The 19,243-nt window shown below is 40.9% G+C and overlaps 1 protein-coding gene across 1 annotated transcript in view; it reads right to left on the reverse strand.

Moving 5' to 3' along the window:
* Nucleotides 1–19,243, reverse strand: part of adamts18 (ADAM metallopeptidase with thrombospondin type 1 motif, 18) — a 53,199-nt gene that overhangs the window by 25,366 nt on the left and 8,590 nt on the right. Inside the window, exons 4-8 of the mRNA XM_053491371.1 lie at nucleotides 4,515–4,788; nucleotides 2,798–2,997; nucleotides 2,524–2,607; nucleotides 1,156–1,315; nucleotides 935–1,040 (exon numbers count right to left, since the gene is read on the reverse strand). Coding sequence (XP_053347346.1) covers nucleotides 935–1,040; nucleotides 1,156–1,315; nucleotides 2,524–2,607; nucleotides 2,798–2,997; nucleotides 4,515–4,788 — 824 coding nt within the window. The remainder of the gene's footprint in view (nucleotides 1–934; nucleotides 1,041–1,155; nucleotides 1,316–2,523; nucleotides 2,608–2,797; nucleotides 2,998–4,514; nucleotides 4,789–19,243) is intronic.

The following is a 19,243-nucleotide window of genomic DNA, read 5'->3' on the forward strand; positions in this document are numbered from 1 at the left end:
TTTTTGCCCTGAAGTCATTTTAGATGTTTCTGAAACAACTCCTTGTTTGTGAGCGACGTGATTATGCCATCAGCAGTCATGGACCTCGGTAGCAGTTCACTCCTGTCAGATACACACTTCCTTTTATCTCAATGGAAACGCAGAAACACAAACAGAAGCCTGATGCCTGCGGTGCTGCTGTAGGTTTACTCTTCAGTATAAGATTGATGAGGTCATGCCGTGTGTGTGTGTGTGTGTGTGTTAATGTCATCTGGCTTCATTCTGTAGTGTTGTGTCTAATCTATTAGAAGGTATCTGATGTTTTTCACATGCATTGAATCTGCTTCATATTTATCATTCCAAAATTCTCAAATATAGTGGCTACACCCACTAGAAATCAATAACTAGAGCAGTCAGGTACAGAAGCCACACCCCCTTAACTAAAGCAGTCAGGTACAGAAGCTACGCCCCCTTATCTAGAGCAGTCAGGTACGCAAGCCACACCCCCTTAACTAGAGCAGTCAGGTACAGAAGCCACACACCCTTAACTAGAGCAGTCAGGTACGCAAGCCACACCCCCTTAACTAAAGCAGTCAGGTACGCAAGCCACACCCCCTTAACTAAAGCAGTCAGGTACACAAGCCACACCCCCTTAACTAAAGCAGTCAGGTACGCAAGCCACACCCCCTTAACTAAAGCAGTCAGGTACACAAGCCACACCACCTTAACTAAAGCAGTCAGGTACACAAGCCACACCCCCTTAACTAAAGCAGTCAGGTACACAAGCCACACCCCCTTAACTAAAGCAGTCAAGTACACAAGCCACACCCTCTTAAAAGGAGCAGTTACATACAGACGCCACAACCTCTCAACTAGAACAATAGATTACACTTCCCTATTTACTACAACTCAATCACAGGTCTGTGTGTGTGTGTGTGTGTGATGTTAGTCATACTTGTGCCCGGACTCGTGTGCGATGGTGAAGGCGAGGCCCAGCCCGGTGTCTTCATTTATGGTGCAGCTGCGATATTTACTGCACATCCCACTGATGGGGGCAAAACCTACAGGGCAGAGAAAGGGCGGAGTCAGGGGTAAATTTAGGGGCGGAGTATGGGGTGGAACCAAACCGATTGCTTCATACAAACAGTGCACTGGTTTGTTGTAGAGACTGCATACCCAGCGTGTCACATGGTTCATTCTTCCACGAGCAGATATCGAGGCCTGTGAGAAGAACAGCGTGATCGTGTCTCTTGCCATTTTTACCCATCAGCCCCGACTGCCACTGGCAGAAACTGTTGAGGGTCTGATCAGCGTGGTGAGAGATGGAGAGACCCAGCTAAACCAGCAGGTTAAAGAGAGAGAGAGAGAGAGAGAGAGAGAATGATGGTGATTAAATAGAGATTAGATGGAGATTAGTGAACAAAAAAAGGAGAAAATGCTTCAGTATCCCTTTAATTTTTTACTTTACTCAGTTTCTATAATGACTGTAAAAAGATTAAAGGATTTTGTTATCAAGAGCAAAGGAATTCTGTCTGGTATGGATTTACTGTAAACAAGAATTTAACTCTAAAAGCTGGAAACAAGGCGGAGATTATCATCATTACCCATCCGCTATGATTTTTTTTTAAAGCTGCTTTTTATGCAAAAACATCGAATGGAAAAAAGAGGGGGACAGACAGACAGGGAAATAGACGAGAGAGATTAATAGACAGACAGTCAGACATTGAAAGACTGCAGGGGACTGAAAGACAGAGAGGTAACAGGGAGACAGATAGCAGACAGAGAGACAGCAGACAAGAGAGGCAGACAGGCACAGACAGAAAGAGGGAGATAGACAGCACACAGAGAGACAGCAGACAGAGGCAGACAGACAACCAGGCACAGACAGAAAGAAAGAGCCAGACAGACAGTAAGGAAGACAGACAGACATACAGAGACACAAACGTGGAGACAGACTGAGGACAGAGAAATAGTAGACAAGAGAGAAAGACAAAGAGGCACAGAGACAGACAGACACAAAGAGGGAGACAGACATGTGTAGACGGAGGGAGACAGGCAACAGACAGAACGAGAGACACAAACAGACAAAGAGAGAGACACAAACAGAGAGAGACAGACAGACAGCGGAAGATAGACTAACAGAATGAGTCAGACGGGCAGACAGACAGAGGGAGACACAAAGCTTACATTAACAGACGGGGAGAGAGAACAGCAGACAGAAAGACAGACAGACTGTTTACAGAAATTCAACAAGATGAATAAATAAAAAATAAACACAATCAAGTTATTTATAAATTCCCAAGAATATAGAAATTCCAAGCTCCGTCGCTGTGTGTGTGTGTGTGTGTGTGTGTGTGTGTGTGTGTGTGTGTGTGTGTGCGTGCGTGTGCGTGCGTGTGTGTGCGTGTGTGTGCGTGTGTGTGTGTGTGTGCACGCGTGCATCTGTGTGTTTGTGTGTGTGTGTGTGTGTGTGGTTGTGTGTGTGTGTTTTTTCATTCCTCTGCATCATCTCACACATTACAGCTGGAATGAACTCCATCTTACTGGCTCTTGCTCGAGCAGGAGGAGGCTGACCACCACGATGTTGATCTCTGACCCGATGGTGCCGTCTTTAAACAGGCTGGAGACCTGATTACACACACACACACACACACACACACACACACTTTATACATCATTCATAATTGTTTTATAATAGTTATAGTCTACACCAGTGCTCCAGTTTTCCAGTGCTCTGTGTGTGTGTGTGTGTGTGTGTGTGTGTGTGTGTGTGTGTGTGTGTGTGTGTGTGTTGAGATGAGGGCCGGTCTCCTCTCACCATGTTCATGATGGTGAGGATGTAGGTGGTGACATTTTCCCGCCCGTGTTTCTCCACCATCTTCCTGTCGGCCACCACCAGAGTTTCCACATTCAGAACTCCGACTTTATTAGATGAGATCGATGATCGCTTTATCCGGCTCGCTGGCTCGAACTCGTCAGGCATTATGAAGTGATCCTCTGCAGGGGGCTTAGGAGTGTCTGTACCCCAGGAGGGAGAGCAAGAGAGAGAGAGAGAGAGAGATGAATACATGGACACTGATGGAGTAAGAGACAAACTTATAAAGCAAAAAAAAGACACCGAGACATAAACAGAGAAAGAAGGAGACAGTGTCAAAAAGAGAAGAGTGAAAGAGAGCGACAGAAGGATAAGGAGTGATAGAGGTGACGGACAAGAACACATATATACACACACACACACACACACAGAGGAAGACAGAAAAGTAGAAGGACGAAGAGAAGAACTAAGGTGGGAAGACACACCAAGGTAGACAGAAAGACTGGAAAAAAAGACTGATTGCAAGAGCAAAGAGTTTAAAAAGAAATTTTCAAAAAAGAGAAAAGTGAACTGAGACAAGTAGTGAAACAGATAGACAGAAAGATGAACATAGACTGATTGAAAGGCAGCCAGACAGCGAGATGAACAAGACAGAAAGTCAGAGAGAGAAGATAGACAGACAGACAGAGGAAGAGACAGAGAGAGACAAATGAACTCTGCTGCTCAGCGGTGAATCACACAAACAGGAAATATTCACTTCAGCAGCTGTTTCCTTTTATCCACTGATTCATTTACTGAATGATGAGAATTCCACACTGAGGAGAAGTGCTGAAGATCCTCAGAAAACTGAAATCTGTCGTTAAGAACACCACGACTTCATACTTTACACTTTAAAAGGTTTTTCTCACAGAGAAATGGTGGGTTTAACGTTCAAGCGGACATGGTTTCATCCAAACACACACCAATCAGCCTAATGGTAAAATCATCTGCTAAAACATCTCTGAGTCATCAAAGCCTGGTCTCCACTGGACATCTGAAGGTGTGCTCTGGTTTCTGGCACCAAGTTCTGAAAGTTGTGAGGTGGTGCATTCAAGGATCGGACTTGTTTGTCCAGCACATCCAACAGATGCCCCTTGGGTTGAGATCTGATGAATTTAGAGGTCGAGTGAACATCTTAAACTCTTTGTCATGTTCCTCAAACCATTCCTGAACAGTGTATGCAGTGTGTCATCGTGCATTATACTGCTGAGTGAGGTGACTGCCATCAGGGAACACCATCTCCATGAAGGGATGTAACTCAATCACATGTGTGGCAGGACCCAGCAGAACATCAATCACCAATCAATCACCATCAATGGTGCACATATAATCACACACCTGACCGTCCAATTGATTGAAAAGAAAACATGATGCATCCCATCTTCTTCCATTGTCCCATGGTTCAATTTTAATGCTCACAATCCCACAATGGTGGGCATGAGTCAGGATGGGCACCCTGACCGTCCTGCAGCTACACAGCTGATTTACATATATATAAACAGACCGACAGATAAGTAGCTACACACCAGAACAGACAGAAAGACAGATAAGATTTAGCTTTGATGCTTCAGTGCACAGGTAAATACACAAACTACAAACAATCATATTTTTTTAGGATGTTGTTAGCGAGTTCTTCTGCAGTTGGAGCTAAATAGAAAAAGGAGAAAGTGTCCTTACATACATTGCTTGCGGCGCCCACAGAAGTGTTGCCTCTGAAACCTCCCATGCTTGTAGTCATGGCGATGGTGTTGGTGATGGTGTTGGTGATGGCGGTGGCGATGGTGATGCTTGTCTTGTCTATGTGTTGTTTCCCCATGGACATGATGTTCTGCTGAGCGTTTGTAAATGACGTGTGGATGGTGTCCAGCGGGGGCGCTGTAGTTGTGCTCCAATGCCAAATGTTTGGGTAGAGGGGTGATCAAGAACTCTTCGCTCGAAACCCGGATCAGACCTGACTGTAGACCACAGAGAGAGATGAAATACAGATCAGATCTATTAGACAGACAGACAGACAGTCGGACAGTACTTTATTGATCTTTGACGGATTCTGTTTTGTTACAGACTAGACTTCTCTTTAAAGCTCAGACAAAACATGAACATACGGATCAAAGTCGAGATGTGAAGATGAAAAGAGGGAGTGACATTCCAGGCATTCCTTACCCTCGGCTCACCAGGCAAGTCATGCGCTCGTAAAGTTAAAGAAAACACAACGGGAAAAAAATCTTTCGATCGGTCAAAAAAAAAAAACGTCAAATGACCCTGCGGCATCTGAATCGCATCGCTAGACGTTTCAGCCAGTTTACTGCTAATGCTCACGGACGTCTCGCACTTTCTGTAGAAGAAAACTGGACTGGCAGGGTTGTCATGGTAACCTGTTTCTCATCCATCGTGCTGGTTTCAGAGTATAAATTACTCTCATGTTTAAACTTCTTCCGGGTTAAAACATGGCATAAATCTTAAAACAAAACCCAGAATGCTGATCGTCATCCTAATAAAATAAAGAATTTTTTTTTTTTTTAAAGCGCATCCTGAAGAAAGTTTCAGAAACATGTTGGAAACGAACCTAAAATTTGTGATAGAGTCGCTGTTGGTGTTTGTTCATGGAAATTACGTGGGCTGCTCAGATGATTGTCCCTGGTTCAGTGGGACTTTGTGACTTAAATAGATCTTTTATCCACTTTAGAACCCCCTGCGTGAGCTTTACCCCAGCGTGTGGGTGTAGGTGTGTGTGCTCGCCCAATCTGAAAGGTTATTGAAGGAGGAGGTCGGGTGGACATTTGATAAATGAGGTGTGAGTTGAACTTAAACGTCACCTGTCATGATACCAACATTATACACACACACTTCGACATAACTGATTCTTTCACACAGCACATTTTACAGAAAATTCTTCCTCTTCAGTAATAACTGCTTTCATCGCACACATTTATCTCTTCAGCAACACGCTTCAGCTCAGCTGAGTCTGATCTCATCGTTCAAAAGGACTGGACTAGTTGTACATTTATCTGCAATTGCTGGAGGGGCGTGGTTTAGGAGTAGCTCATTTTCATAGACACTGAAACAGCATATTTGAAGAAGGAGTGAAGCAAAGGGAGTCTGAAGTATAAAAGTGCATTATGCGAGGAGTATTTCAGCTTGAGCATTAACACACACATTGCTGGGAACTCCAAGGCCCGTGTCTCAAAAAAATATGGGACGTTTAATATTTATTAAGGGTTTAAAATGTTAAATTAAGGGCCATTATCAAATGCTACATTCTACAATATATATATTTTTTTTAATGAGAGTAAAATTTTATTAAAAAAAGAACATTTTATTAAATTGAGGAATTCACTGAAATTAAGGTGATATTTCTGTACATAAAAAAAGAAAGAAAAGATCTATTACAGTGGTTTTATCAATATAAAAAAAAAAAAGAAAAACAATTGGGACCACAAACCGAACTACATCATGAACAGCCTGTGATGGCGGCTCAAGTGGGAAAGTAAACACACCCCGGTTTGAAGTTCTTGCTGTAAAAACACTGGTAAGCGAGGCACATTGTCATGGAGTCGTGGGTCACCGGATCAAAAAGACAACAGTCCCTCCTCATCCTCACCCCACTCACCCTCAGGGCAATTAACACGGCACAGAGCTTCTGAAGCTCGCGTCAAAATGTTTGAGCTCAAGCGTCCATTTATTGCATGACTGCACAGCAAAAACAACAGGATAGATTAAAAAGAAGTCGTTACACTGAAAGAGGGACGGCAGAATGTAGGGTCGAGACAGGCTCGGAAGGAACGCTGGTTGTTTAGTTTAACACAAATAAAAGTAAATGTTTTATAATATAAAAAAGAAGCATCTAAGGAATATAAAATGCCATGTGTCCTCCTCACATTTATGCTCTGCTAAGCAAAAGAAAGTTTGGGAGTTAATCTTAAATAAACTGGATCAAATAATAAAGAACAAAAAAATGATAGATAGATAGAAAGATAGATAGATAGATAGATAGATAGATAGATAGATAGATAGATCGATCGATAGATCGATCCCTAGTTTTAAGTCGATGACATTTGATCATGTACCGAACTCTGTACCGAACTCTGACGCCTGCCTTACCTTCCTCACTAAGATTCCCGAAGATCTCAATATTGTGCTGTTTTGGTTTTGAATTATTGATTGATGGGGAAAACATTATGAACATATATCAACTGTGTTAAATATTATGATAAATTTATGATAAACCTTATGATAAATCTTCTAGACGTGTCATATCTGCTAAAACTGCAAAATCTTAGCAAGTGAAAATACCAGAGGTGTAAAATGCATATTATCGCATCAACAAACTGACAATATTTACCCAAATTAAGTTTCTGGAAATGAGTATGTTCATGAAAATTTTTTCTTGTATAAAAAAACCTGAGGTCTAGTTCTGCACGGTGGCGCTAGAAGGTCAAACCCAAAATTGCGCTCCCGGTTGAAAAAAATCTAAGTGTTCCTTCTTCATGATAACGCACCAGCACTTTCAGATCACGAGCGGTTAAATTTGGGGCGACTTGGGGTACAAAATTAAACCTCACCCCCTCTACTCCTCCGACCTCACACTCAGTGTCTTTTTCCTCCTTCATCACTTGGAGAAACCACTCCATGGCAGGCGTTTGACGATAACGAAGTGATTACAGAGGTGGAATTTTTCCTCAAGATTTTTTCTTTTCCAAAAAGGAGGCTTCTTCAGAGACGATCTCCACCAGCTCATCCATCGTTTGAAGAAGTGTGTGTCGCCTCAGGTGAAGATGTAGAAAAGGACTAACCTCTCGACCAACGTTCATTTTCATTACATTATGTTTTTATAGCAATAATAACAATTTTATGACCACACCTCATATAGTTACAGTTATCTGCAATTTCTTAAATTAAGATTACAATAAACCAAACAGTAAATGATTATTAAGCGAGGTTCAAGACATACTGTATTGTACCAAATTTTTAAGCAAAACTTTCTTGTTTTATGGGCAATTAACTTAATTATTAAACTTAAGTAATTAATTTCTTGAAAAAAGCTAACAGGAAAAGACATTTTTACTTAAAATTTAAGCAGCATTTTACTTGAAATAAGCTTAATAAGCTTAATAAAACCGTAAAGAAAGGCGTGGGAAGCGCGGTGGGCTAAGAGCTAAGCTAAAGCTAACGCCACATTGGCTTTCTTTACCCAGCATTTTCCTAGATATTGTTCGGTCACAAATCAACAAAAGGGACGAACTACGACTGCACATCTCCAGCAAAAAAAGGATTATGGATTCTAACATCATGATTTTCAGGGAAACATGGTTGAACAGCGGCATACCGGATAGCACTATTAAGCTAACCGAACGCTATGTTTTCCAGGCAGACAGGACGGCAGATGACTCTGGTAAGACCAGAGGTGGAGGGCTGTGCATTTAGGTAAACAAAGCTTGGTGTACAGACTAAGGCACTGCTTACCTAACCTGGGATTTCTTATGGTTAAGTGTAGACTGTTTTATCTTCCCAAAGAATTCACTTCGATCATTATGGCAAGCTTGCAGTGAAAGACTTACATGCAGCCATTAGCACACATCAGTCAACGCATCCAGATGCTGCTTTTATTGTTGCGGGTGACTTTAACCACTCCAGCTTACAAACAGTGCTCCCTCGATTTCACCAGCATGTTTCCTTCCACACCAGAGGAAATAAAACCCTGGACCATGTTTACACCAACATACCTGGAGCTTACAAGGCTACCTCCCTCCCCGAGCCGTACCATCAGTGTCCCTGAGATTACCAGCAGCCAATGAGCTTCCCTGTTTCACATGTTACTGACTGCAGTCTCTTACACGCAGATTTTTATACACAGATGCATACAGTGATGGCATACTCTGATCATGTCACAGTTGTTCCTTGTAGAATGACTTCAGCTCCATTTCACTTATTTTAGCTTTATACCTCCCACTTGAACTACTGGTTCTTAACCCCAAGTAGTTCACACTTTCTTTTCTTCTGCTTGTTCTTCTGCAGGAACCAAGACAACTAGTCGTCTAACATCTCTGTGAAGGATGGTTACAGGAATCTTGTTTTTCAATTTCTAGATGACTTTCTCTGTCTTGTCTGTGACACTCACTTGGCTGGGCTTTATACTTGGAAGAGGGTAGTGTCTGCAGACTCTCACATGTGTCTCTGACAACACCCTTGTGGTCTGAATCTTGAACACTTTGATCATTCTGGCTAGTTTGTACTGGCTTCCTAATGCATTTTGATCAACCCCATGTCCCCCACAGCAACGTTGTTCCGTTCTTTTGTGTGCCACTTACTTTTCACAAACAAGTTTGGGCCTGCTAACTGACTCTGACTCCAGAATTTGGTAACTTTGTCCTGGATAATCTTTAATCTTGTGTAGGGATAGCCTACGAAATCAAAATCTCCTGGGTCTCCCTTTGGCCCTGACCTTCAGAGTAAGAGAAAGTTGGGAGTGACGTATTCTATGCAGTCGTCTCTACTCTGTGTTCCATGCATCCATGGGTCTTTCATTTGCTAGATTGGCTGCCATGTAAAGAAAGGCTTGGAATTCACCCCACATGAAAACACCATTGCCTCCCAAGTTATCAAGGACTCGCTTTACAAGTTCAAGTTGTTCTCACTTATCCAAGAACTTGTATAGTTCTTCAAGAGCAGGTTAAGCCCCAGTAAAATTCGAGCCTGGGTCGCACCACAGTTTTCTTGGATGTCCCCTCAGGGCTGAAAATCTCTTGTAGGCTAGTTGGAAGCCCTCAGTAGATTGATCACTCAGCGATTGAAGACATCAGCGTGTATAGCTCTGGACACCATTTAGCAGAAAACTATTTCCCAGACTTTAAGCCGTATTCTTCTCCTGACTTCGTAAGAACCAAATAAGTTTAAGGTTGTGAATTTGAAGGGCGCGGCTGGTTTTGCTCTTTCAGGAGGAATGTCACCCATAACTTGCTGACACCTCTTTGCCCTTGCTTTTCTGCAAATCACACAGCTGTCTACTATTTTCTTGGCAAGTCTCCGACCTTTAGTTGCCCATATCTTATGTCCCCATCCTGAAGAGCGTACCTGCTACCTCCTCATGATTTGCATTCTGAGCTTCTCGGGCCAATAATGTGGACACCCATGCCCTCTGAGGTAATATCCCGGAGTTAGGATATTACCTCACAGTCGACACAGGGTGTCGACATTATTGGCCTGAAAAGACTTGTCCTCATCAAAGATTTGGATTCTGACACCACATACTAGAAGCCCCGAGTCTTCTCTGTATACAGTAAGCCTGTTCAGTGTAGTGTCAGGAAATGTCACACCTTCCTATGCTGCTAGAAAGAGTCCTTTTAGCGCGTTCACTAGCTTTTCTGCGGTGAGCACAGCTTTTCTGATTTCTCTTTCTGATGCAGCTTTCTGTTTTCCATCCTTTGAGCTTTGACTTCAAACCCCTAACGATTTTTGAATGGCATGCCACAACCAACAAATAACTTTAACCAAATGACTTTGGTTAAGTTACTAAACCTTTCCACGTCCACTAGTTTTTTGTCACTAGGTGTTCTCCTTGGTAGATTTTCCACAAATCTTGATTTCTGTAGGTTTTCATGGCTGCTTGAGTCAGAAGCAACATTAGTGGACTCCCTCCTGTTTTCAGTACTTGGTTCTTTGAGATCTCCCTTTTCTGTTTCCCTCAGTTTTTTTTTAGTTTTTAAGCTTTTCTTAGAACACCTGAGATCTCCCTGACTCTGTTTGCAAAGAATGTCTGGAACCCGTAACTATCACGTTGAATGGCCCCCAGCACAGTCTGACTGTCTACTAAGTGTAACCAACATTCAACTTTCATCCGCCCATGCTTCTCGAAGTATTTTCTGAGACGTGCAGCAAAAACTGCACCACAGATCTCAGCCTTGACAGCATCTTCCTTCTGGTCCAGTGGTAATAATTTGGCCTTGGACTTGACTAATCTGACAACTACCCCTTGGTCTGTTTCCCACCTTAGGTAAGAAATGGCCCCGTAGGTCTTGTTGCTACCATCTGAAAATGTGACCCCCCAGGTTTTCCTTTCCAACCAACTGGCGTGAGACTTCTGTAACAGTTAACCAGCCGTACAGAGTGGTTGGTAAATGGGGGTTTGGTGCCACTAAGTGGCTGACATACCAAACTGGTCCCTTAAACTTCTCAATCACTTCTTTGGGCAGTTTAATTGCTGCTCCTCATTCGACCATATCATGGACCTGAGCTGCATAAATACCTCGCCATTCTGGTACTCTCTTGAGTTGTTTTTACGTTCTTAGGAAAGCATTTTCCACACCACTTCTGTTGTATGGAAGGGTGGATGGGTTCTAAATCCATGGATACTTTGTATCCTAGTGTGGAGACTTACTGTGGAATCTTAAGAAAATCCTGGTTATTTGCCAGTAAGCTTTTTGTTTCAGCTACATGACTTTTCCCTCTTTAGATTATTTTGGGGATATTTTGAGCTTTAGCCTTTTTAAAGATCTCCTCATACTTGATTGCAGCTGCTCTCGTGCCCTAAATGCGTCTCAGACTCATGTGCTGTCATATACACCTTCTCAAACAGATCTGGGTTTGCTCCAGCAACAGTTTACCCTAATGGACTGTCCCACGACTTTCATTCTTTTTTTTTCATTCTTGTGGTGCAAGTCTCCCCTCTCGGTGGCTGATAAGGAGTTCAATCTCCTTCTGCCTTTTCAATTCTTTGAGGTCTACGTCTGGAAAGAATTTTTTAAGTTGCTCTGGAGTTATACTTCTGTGGACTTTGGCAATCTCCTCTAACCCATAACAGATCAACTGATGAGCCATCACGTTTCCCTCATGAGTTTTGACTCGAATCCTGAGGAGGTACTCACTCTTTTTGTGCTCACTCTAATGGCCATCGTGCCAACCCCTGAACAACCAAGGCAACTTTCTTTTCTTCATAACTTGAGTCTATCAGAGGCTTTGTGCATAATATAATTTGTGTCGGAGAAAAAATTTTGTTATTGACCAAATACTTATTTTCCACCATAATTTGCAAATAAATTCTTTAAAAGTAAATTATTTGAAATTTAAAAAAAAACTAATTTGCATATATATATATATATATATATATATATATATATATATATATATATATACTATTTATGCACTTCTGGTTAGATGCTAACTTTATTTCATTGACTTGTACCTACATGTATACAATAAAGTTGAATCTAACTAATCTAATCTAATCTAATTTTTATGTTTGTTCTGTAGCCTTATTGTAAGAAACTAAAAACATTTGACTAGATTCAAGTATACTTTACATGCTAAGATGCCAGTTTTTCATTGTAAAACACCATCGACTATAACTATTGATTCATTTCTCATTAACGTGTGGTTGTAAAGGAACTGTGTACTTTACATTGATGGAACACTTTTTTTTCTGTTTTCTAAGCGGATGTATTTTTGGCATATCTCTCTGCTTTAGGTGATGGCAGAGGAATCACAAAGCTGCTGTCTCTGATCATTTCTGGTTATGAGGGATTTAAAAAGGATTTATTGAGTGCCTGTTGCTGGGACGATAGTGTTAAGGTGCTGTCATGCTGTCTGAGCTATTTAAGAAAAGTCAAAAACAAATGCAAACACACTAACTTTGGAAAGCAGTCTATATAGTAGTTTGGGCTTTATAGTTCTGACGGAACTAAGAAAGAAACAAAGACTAAAAAAAGATGTATTTTAAAGATATGTTGTGAATGATCGAAAAAAAATGCGCGTTTAAGAATCCAAGCAACAAGCGCACACACTTCTTTTTGTGTGTGTGTGTGTGTTACGCACTAAGTGTGTTAATCCTCCGAACCAGAAGATGGGTGGACGGTTTACTGGTTGGGAATAAAAGTTCTGTGCAAAACTACACTGTAATTTCAATTCACTAATAATAGGGAGTTTCAGTGTATTTATCATCAAAAGCCAAAGCTGACCCTGTTATTTAAATTGGGAAAATTATACACCATATACACCATCTCCCACGGTCCATGTGTGTATGTGTGTATGTGTGTGTGTGTGTGTGTGTGTGTGTTAAGGAAATTCCACTGTCTGTCATGCATCTGTCATTAAACATTCATCGAAAATGTAGCTAAGTTGTAGTATTGTAGCTTATGTTTCAATATAATACTACACTACTTTGGATCGTTCCAGTTTCGTATAAGAAATCCACACAAGCTACAGTAGGTATATGGATGAAGGACTGATCTAGAATCAGATGTCTTTCCATCAAAGACTAAAAGGAAGTACTGCATCCAGACAGAACATCATGTTCGACTAGCGTCAGGACGAACAAACCGCGCTCTTTGTGATTTCTGCCAGCTGATTGAATCCAGAATTCATATTTTTTTTATTTTGTATCAAGTCAATGATTTGTTTGTTTGTGTGTTTTTTTTTTCTTTCCTTCTTTTATTTCTTGTCTTGTCTAGTTTTGGCCTTCTGCCTAAAAACTTTTTGAGGACATCGTTTTAGCTTCTCACTAATTATTAGCTAAGTATCAAAGCATGTCGTATATTACAAAATAAAAAACTGGAAATTGTTCACGGGTGTAAAATCTTCAAGACATCAAGGACATGTTTGACTGGCACAATATTTTCTCCCTGTTGATCTTCATGGAAATTTATGGCGCATAAAATCCTGAAAACATGTCATTATGTCATATGAGAATTCAGACATTTCTGTAGAGGATGTTTTAAGTACTAACGTTGTACGCAGGGATCAAAACGCAACCGCGAGTAGTAGCAGTAGTAGTAGGATATTCCTTTAAACGTATCATCAATTTTATTCCTTCATGTGGTTTGGTACTGATGTGTCAGTCGAGTCTTCGCTTAGCAGGTAGACATGGAGATGACGAAGCTGTCAGGGGTCGGCTCGTATTTTTTACCAGCAGGTTTTAATTTTACCAGAAAACCCACCGACATCCATCAGAGGACTCTCTTCCTCCCACAGCGCTCGGTATGGAAGATGCAATTAACCCCCAGTCTGAATAGGAGACTCTGTGGAAACCCTGCTGTTTTTTTTTTTTTTCATGTGGTCTCTCTCTCTCCGACTGCACAACATTACCAGTTCTGACCATGCATGTCTCTGGCACTAGCATGGGAAACAATTTATTGCTTAGTCTTCGACAAAAAGAAGACGACATAATGAGCACGCTTTTATGATGTAAACTTTCGGGCTTACAAACGTAATATTATATTCTAAATTAGTAAGTGCTTACACGCTGTTAAGGGCCGAGGAGAGAGCGGCGAGAAACCAGAGGCTGCTTATTATCCAGCTTTTAAACACATCTGGATTGCAGCAGCGGCAGCAGTACTGCGTCTGACCACAGCAACATTCAGTGTGGGAGAGGAGCATCACGGGTCATCGGGGACTAAAGGCTTTAATTCAGCTCGGGGACGTAAAAGAGCAATTTTTAAAATGTTTGTTGTTTGTTAATGAAAAGGAAATCTGATGCCAGTGATGACCTGTTACTCCCACCTGGATGTATCGGGAGATCCCTGGAGATTTGGTGCTTGGGGTCCATCAGGGTTTTTATATGGACCAGCTAGATCATAGAATGGACGCTACACTTCAATGGAAATGACACGTGTGTGTAAAAGTGTAGTGCAAATTCTAGATGTACATAATCGTTAAAATGAAATTGATAAATGTGTTCACTTTGCCAGCGCTGTCGTTTAACTGTAGTTTATATCATAGACATAGTTTATAATTAAAACAAGCATCTGTAACATGATGGGCCATCTGTCTGACCTATAAAAAATAAACAACATTCTGATAATACTGTATCATAACCAATATCATCATCTCACATCATAGTTCAATTTATATCACAGCGCTGTTCAATTCTGGATTCAGATCAGTCATATAGGGTCGATTAATCTTCTATTAAAACTGCCCCCCACCCCCCTCCCCCCTTCGTGGAGGTTCTTCAGGACCAAGGTTATCAACCCCTTGGGTTGGAGGTGGAGGACAGTCCGGAGAAACTTACAAGATTTACTTTATATTTCCACTTATTCTACTTTAGATCTATTTTATTCTGATCAGGCCTTTAATAGCATTAATATTGATTATTGACTACTGATTATTTTCCTATAACAGCATGAAGTGTTTTTTCCCCTTACATAATCACCAAGTGTTTTATCCCTTTCACCAAGGAGAGTCTGATTCATCATATACTGGAGAAACTAAGTAAAATAAATCACTAGCTTTAACCCATAGACGATTTATTCAGTTGTTTTTGTTTTTCTAGTACAATATATTTTTCATATATGTCTTCAAACCAGAACCTGACATTTCTAGATGGTCATTTATTTAAAGGACAAAAACGATCTCTATAACTGTAGACACCCACTTTATACTCTCTCTGGGATAAAAAAAAAAGTAAAGGCGGGTCTGGAAACATCACAGATAACCCCATTTTTTAAATATGTTTTTGTATTATCTGATAAATGAAGAACTCGGCCTGTGGTGCTTTTCCTGCAGGGTGTGATCGGATCAGCAATGTGCGTGAATTTCCAAATTCTAAACCCTTAAATAGCCAGAGTAAAAAATAAAAGAGGACTGAAAAACTGATTTCAGTGATTTTATGCACACCAATGATTTGCAATGTGTTGGTCACAGTATGCATTGCGAAGCGACACCTCAAGTCCGATTCGATGCCCACCTCGGGGTCTGTGTGCATGGAGTTTGCATGTTTTTCCCATGCTTGGTTGGTTTCCTGCCATAGTCCAAAGACATGCAGATTAGGCTAATCTTAGGCGTTACGCTAATTAGGCTTTCCCAAATTGCCAGTACTGTGTAAATGAGCATGTGAATCCTGACTGGACGTACAAATGGCAATAAAAACAATGGGCACGATCGGGGCATTGGTGGCTTAGTGGTAGGTTTTTTTTGTCTGCCATGGGGAAGGCCTAGGTCCAATTCCCAGCCAGTGCCCAAACCCCATCCACTGGATGCAGTGGCGGTTCAGGTGCCGATTCAGGAAGGACATCTGGCATTAAACCTGTGCCAAGTTGTTTTGAGAATCGAATGGTCTGCTGTTGCGACTCCTCGATGGGTGCAGCCAAAAAACTATCAACAACAACAATGGTCACCATTGGCCTTCACAATCCCTAGTCGGACTACAGAGGCTCCTGGATGGATGGCATTGCAAAGCAGAAAGTAAAATAAACACTCCTGTGTCCAGGACTTATTGTGCAGTCCAATGCTAATGTACATCTAGAGCGTTCACCAAGTGTTCACCAGTGTGTCACGTCTGTGTCAATGTCATTCTCAGCTACGTTACTCTGGGTTATAATATTAAAATAAAAACTTCCAACAAACCTTGTTCAGTCATTATACTTTTTATTCAGAAGCCAACATTCCATTCACAAAACAAACTTTGTGGCAGTTTACCATGGCCCTGCTCTCAATTTATTTGTGCCACACAACACAATTGTCGAACAAAACAGTCTGGTCTGGAGTTTAAGCACGATTGATTTGTACCAATCAAATTGGTACAATTAACTTGCCTATCTGATTCAATCTACGCCCAAGTACACATCCCGTATGAGTCTCCAAGTAGTATGAGCATCCAGTACACCAGAGTACGCAAGATTCAATCCATGCCCTAGTACACGGTGTGGTTCTCAAGAGCATCTTTTAAGTTGAGTCGAGTACAGTTCCTGAGTGTGGAACGATTGTGTTCTCACTGATCAAAACAAACCAGACTTTGGAGTCATGTGTTGTCATCGTAGGATTTGCGTCAGTTTGGTTGTAGCCGTAACTTGGTCTTGGTTTCAAACCCCTAGAATCCTGCTCTTATCTCAGTTGTAATACACTCTGGTCTCTCTTGGTCATGACTTGGTCTTGGTTTAGGTGGTCTTGACTACACCATTAATATTTGGCCACACCCACTCCTTTCTTCCCATCAAACCCACGGGTGATACTATCGTCAATCAGCAATTCTTTGGATTCAGGATGGTACAATGGCACAAGTTCTCACAACCCTGGTTACATCTCAGCTAGAAACCAGAACCCCTATTAAACCTGTAACAGTGCGTACCTTACTGTACTGTACTGTACTGTACCTGCTTAATAAATCTTTTTTTCACCATTCAAAAGGAAACACTGTAAAAAGTTTCACTTCACATCAGCCTACTTAAAACCTCAAGGAGCACTTCAGCTGATTAAAAAGTTTAGGCTCTAGAGTACATGATGGCCGAGTTCCCAACAAATCATCATTGTCATGTCCTTATTTAATCGCTTTCCCCCTCTCGGGAAACATCATCGCTCTACAACACAGAAACGCAGCATCACGAAAGCAGTCTCATGGGATGACGGGAGCATCTCGAGACGTGTTACGGCTCATACGTCACTTTCTCAGATGCTCATTAGTCACTGTAGCTCTGAGAGACGGCACACAATGCCCTGTGACAGCAGGCGATTTGGGAATGTGAAAAAGCCTGGCTGTTCTGCTCTTTCGCTCCGAAGTTTTTTCTTTTTCTTTTTTTTTTCTCTAGCAGCCACTACATCACTGTCACGCCACAATCCACTGGGAACGACCCCCACCGGATTAGCGCTCCATGACGGCCTGAGAGTTACGAGAGGGCTATTTGTAGGTACAAAGGAGCCTGTCAGAGACGTATTTGAGGACGGGTACAGATGAACAGATGTATGTACAAAAGTCCTTTGCTCTACCTGCGAGACTCTGCTGACCTGGACGCTTTTCATTCTGAAAGGGTTTAAAAGCATTCAGAATTTTTTAATTGATGTCAGGATGCAGGGCCGAGTCAAACTCCAATCTCGAGAATGCAACATTGCTTGTAGTTAGTCTCTTTGTTGAAATCTATAAACTGTTACTAATATATCATCTGTCATTTATGTTTAAAATGTAGTTTATTTTACATCATGTGCTTGGCTTCCTGCTAGCTCAGACACACACACACACATTCACTTTTTTTTACCCTTAAAAAGTCCATACACACACGTTTAATAAAAAATAAAAGTGAAGAGGTTTTCAGACATTTTTGTTGTGAAACTATAAATGGGAACTGATCACAGGTTGTAAGTTGCATCATACATGCAAGCGAATCGATCTGAGGAATCAATCAAAAACTCATTAAAAAGTTTCAAAGCAATGTAATTTAGCACAGTGTTGCTTTCACAAAAGCACTCAATGCTAAGTGTAATCTTTCTATTCATCTATCATTTAACTAATAAGACTGTAGGAATAAGACAGCTTTACTATAATAACCATTAGCTGGTTAGCTTAGCCCAGTTTCTCTATAGATACAAAACCAATTTTGAAACAGTAATGTTTTAATGTTTTACAGACAAACGTAAGATTTGGAATTTGGTTTGGTCGTGACACAGCATGATTCATGATAATCTGAGTGATAAACCAAATCTAGAGAGCAAGCTATCTTAGCTAGTTAGTCAAAAACCTGCTAGCACGAGTCTGTCGAGTAGAGGAACTTTAGAAGGAACTCAGGGCTGATTTTAGTTCCTGGAGGCGGAGCTTTGTGTACTGACTGCCACTCAGGGGTGCCATCCCCCTGAAATGGAAAATAATGGACAGGATGGGGGAGGATGGGGTGGAGGTGTTTTTTTTTTTTTCTTTATAGGGACAGTCGGTTTTACGCCTTCACTTACACCACAAGTTTTATGTACATGAGCTTTTTGGGCTTGTAAGATATTTGTAAAAGTTGTATGTATTATGTCTGTATTATTATAAATAAAATAATTAATATTATTTGTTATTCATTGTATTATTAATATTATTGCCTAACGACTTGTATTAATAATAATCACAGTGTATCTATCAGTTATTGTTGACTGATTTGCTTGTTTTTATGACTTTTGCTCTGGATTTTGACATTTGCTGTAATTTTGGCTGTGTTTCTGTGTCACCTGAACCCATCCCGCGGAGAGCGACTCTAGAGACTAGTGTGTATCGCAAACTCCACTTTGGCATCATGGCAAAATAAATAAATAAATATATAAATAAATAAATAAATAAATAAATAAATAAAACATTTTTTTTAATTGACGTAACTTTGCTAATGTTATGATATAAAACACTGAATCTAAAATATTATCCAATGTTCTATAAGCAAAGAATGTTAACAAACATAAGTATTTACTACATACGTACATAATATTAAACTTAAAAAGACACAACAGACACAACTTTATTTTTTCTCCCTTTCTGTTTTCCCCCCTCAAATGGGAATAAATACAACAGACACTATTGGCCCCCATGCTCACTAATTGGACTACAGAGGTTCCTAGAAGGATGGATGGATGGATGGATGGATGGTTATAAATGATCTGTGGTTTATTCTGTGACATTTTGTAGTGTGAGTGATTTTACTAATTACTGTAAAAAATTAGATGTCCGCTTTTTTGCTCCTGCTCCCC

Source organism: Clarias gariepinus, chromosome 3 (assembly GCF_024256425.1).
Source record: "Clarias gariepinus isolate MV-2021 ecotype Netherlands chromosome 3, CGAR_prim_01v2, whole genome shotgun sequence".
NCBI classification, from domain to species: Eukaryota; Metazoa; Chordata; class Actinopteri; order Siluriformes; family Clariidae; genus Clarias; species Clarias gariepinus.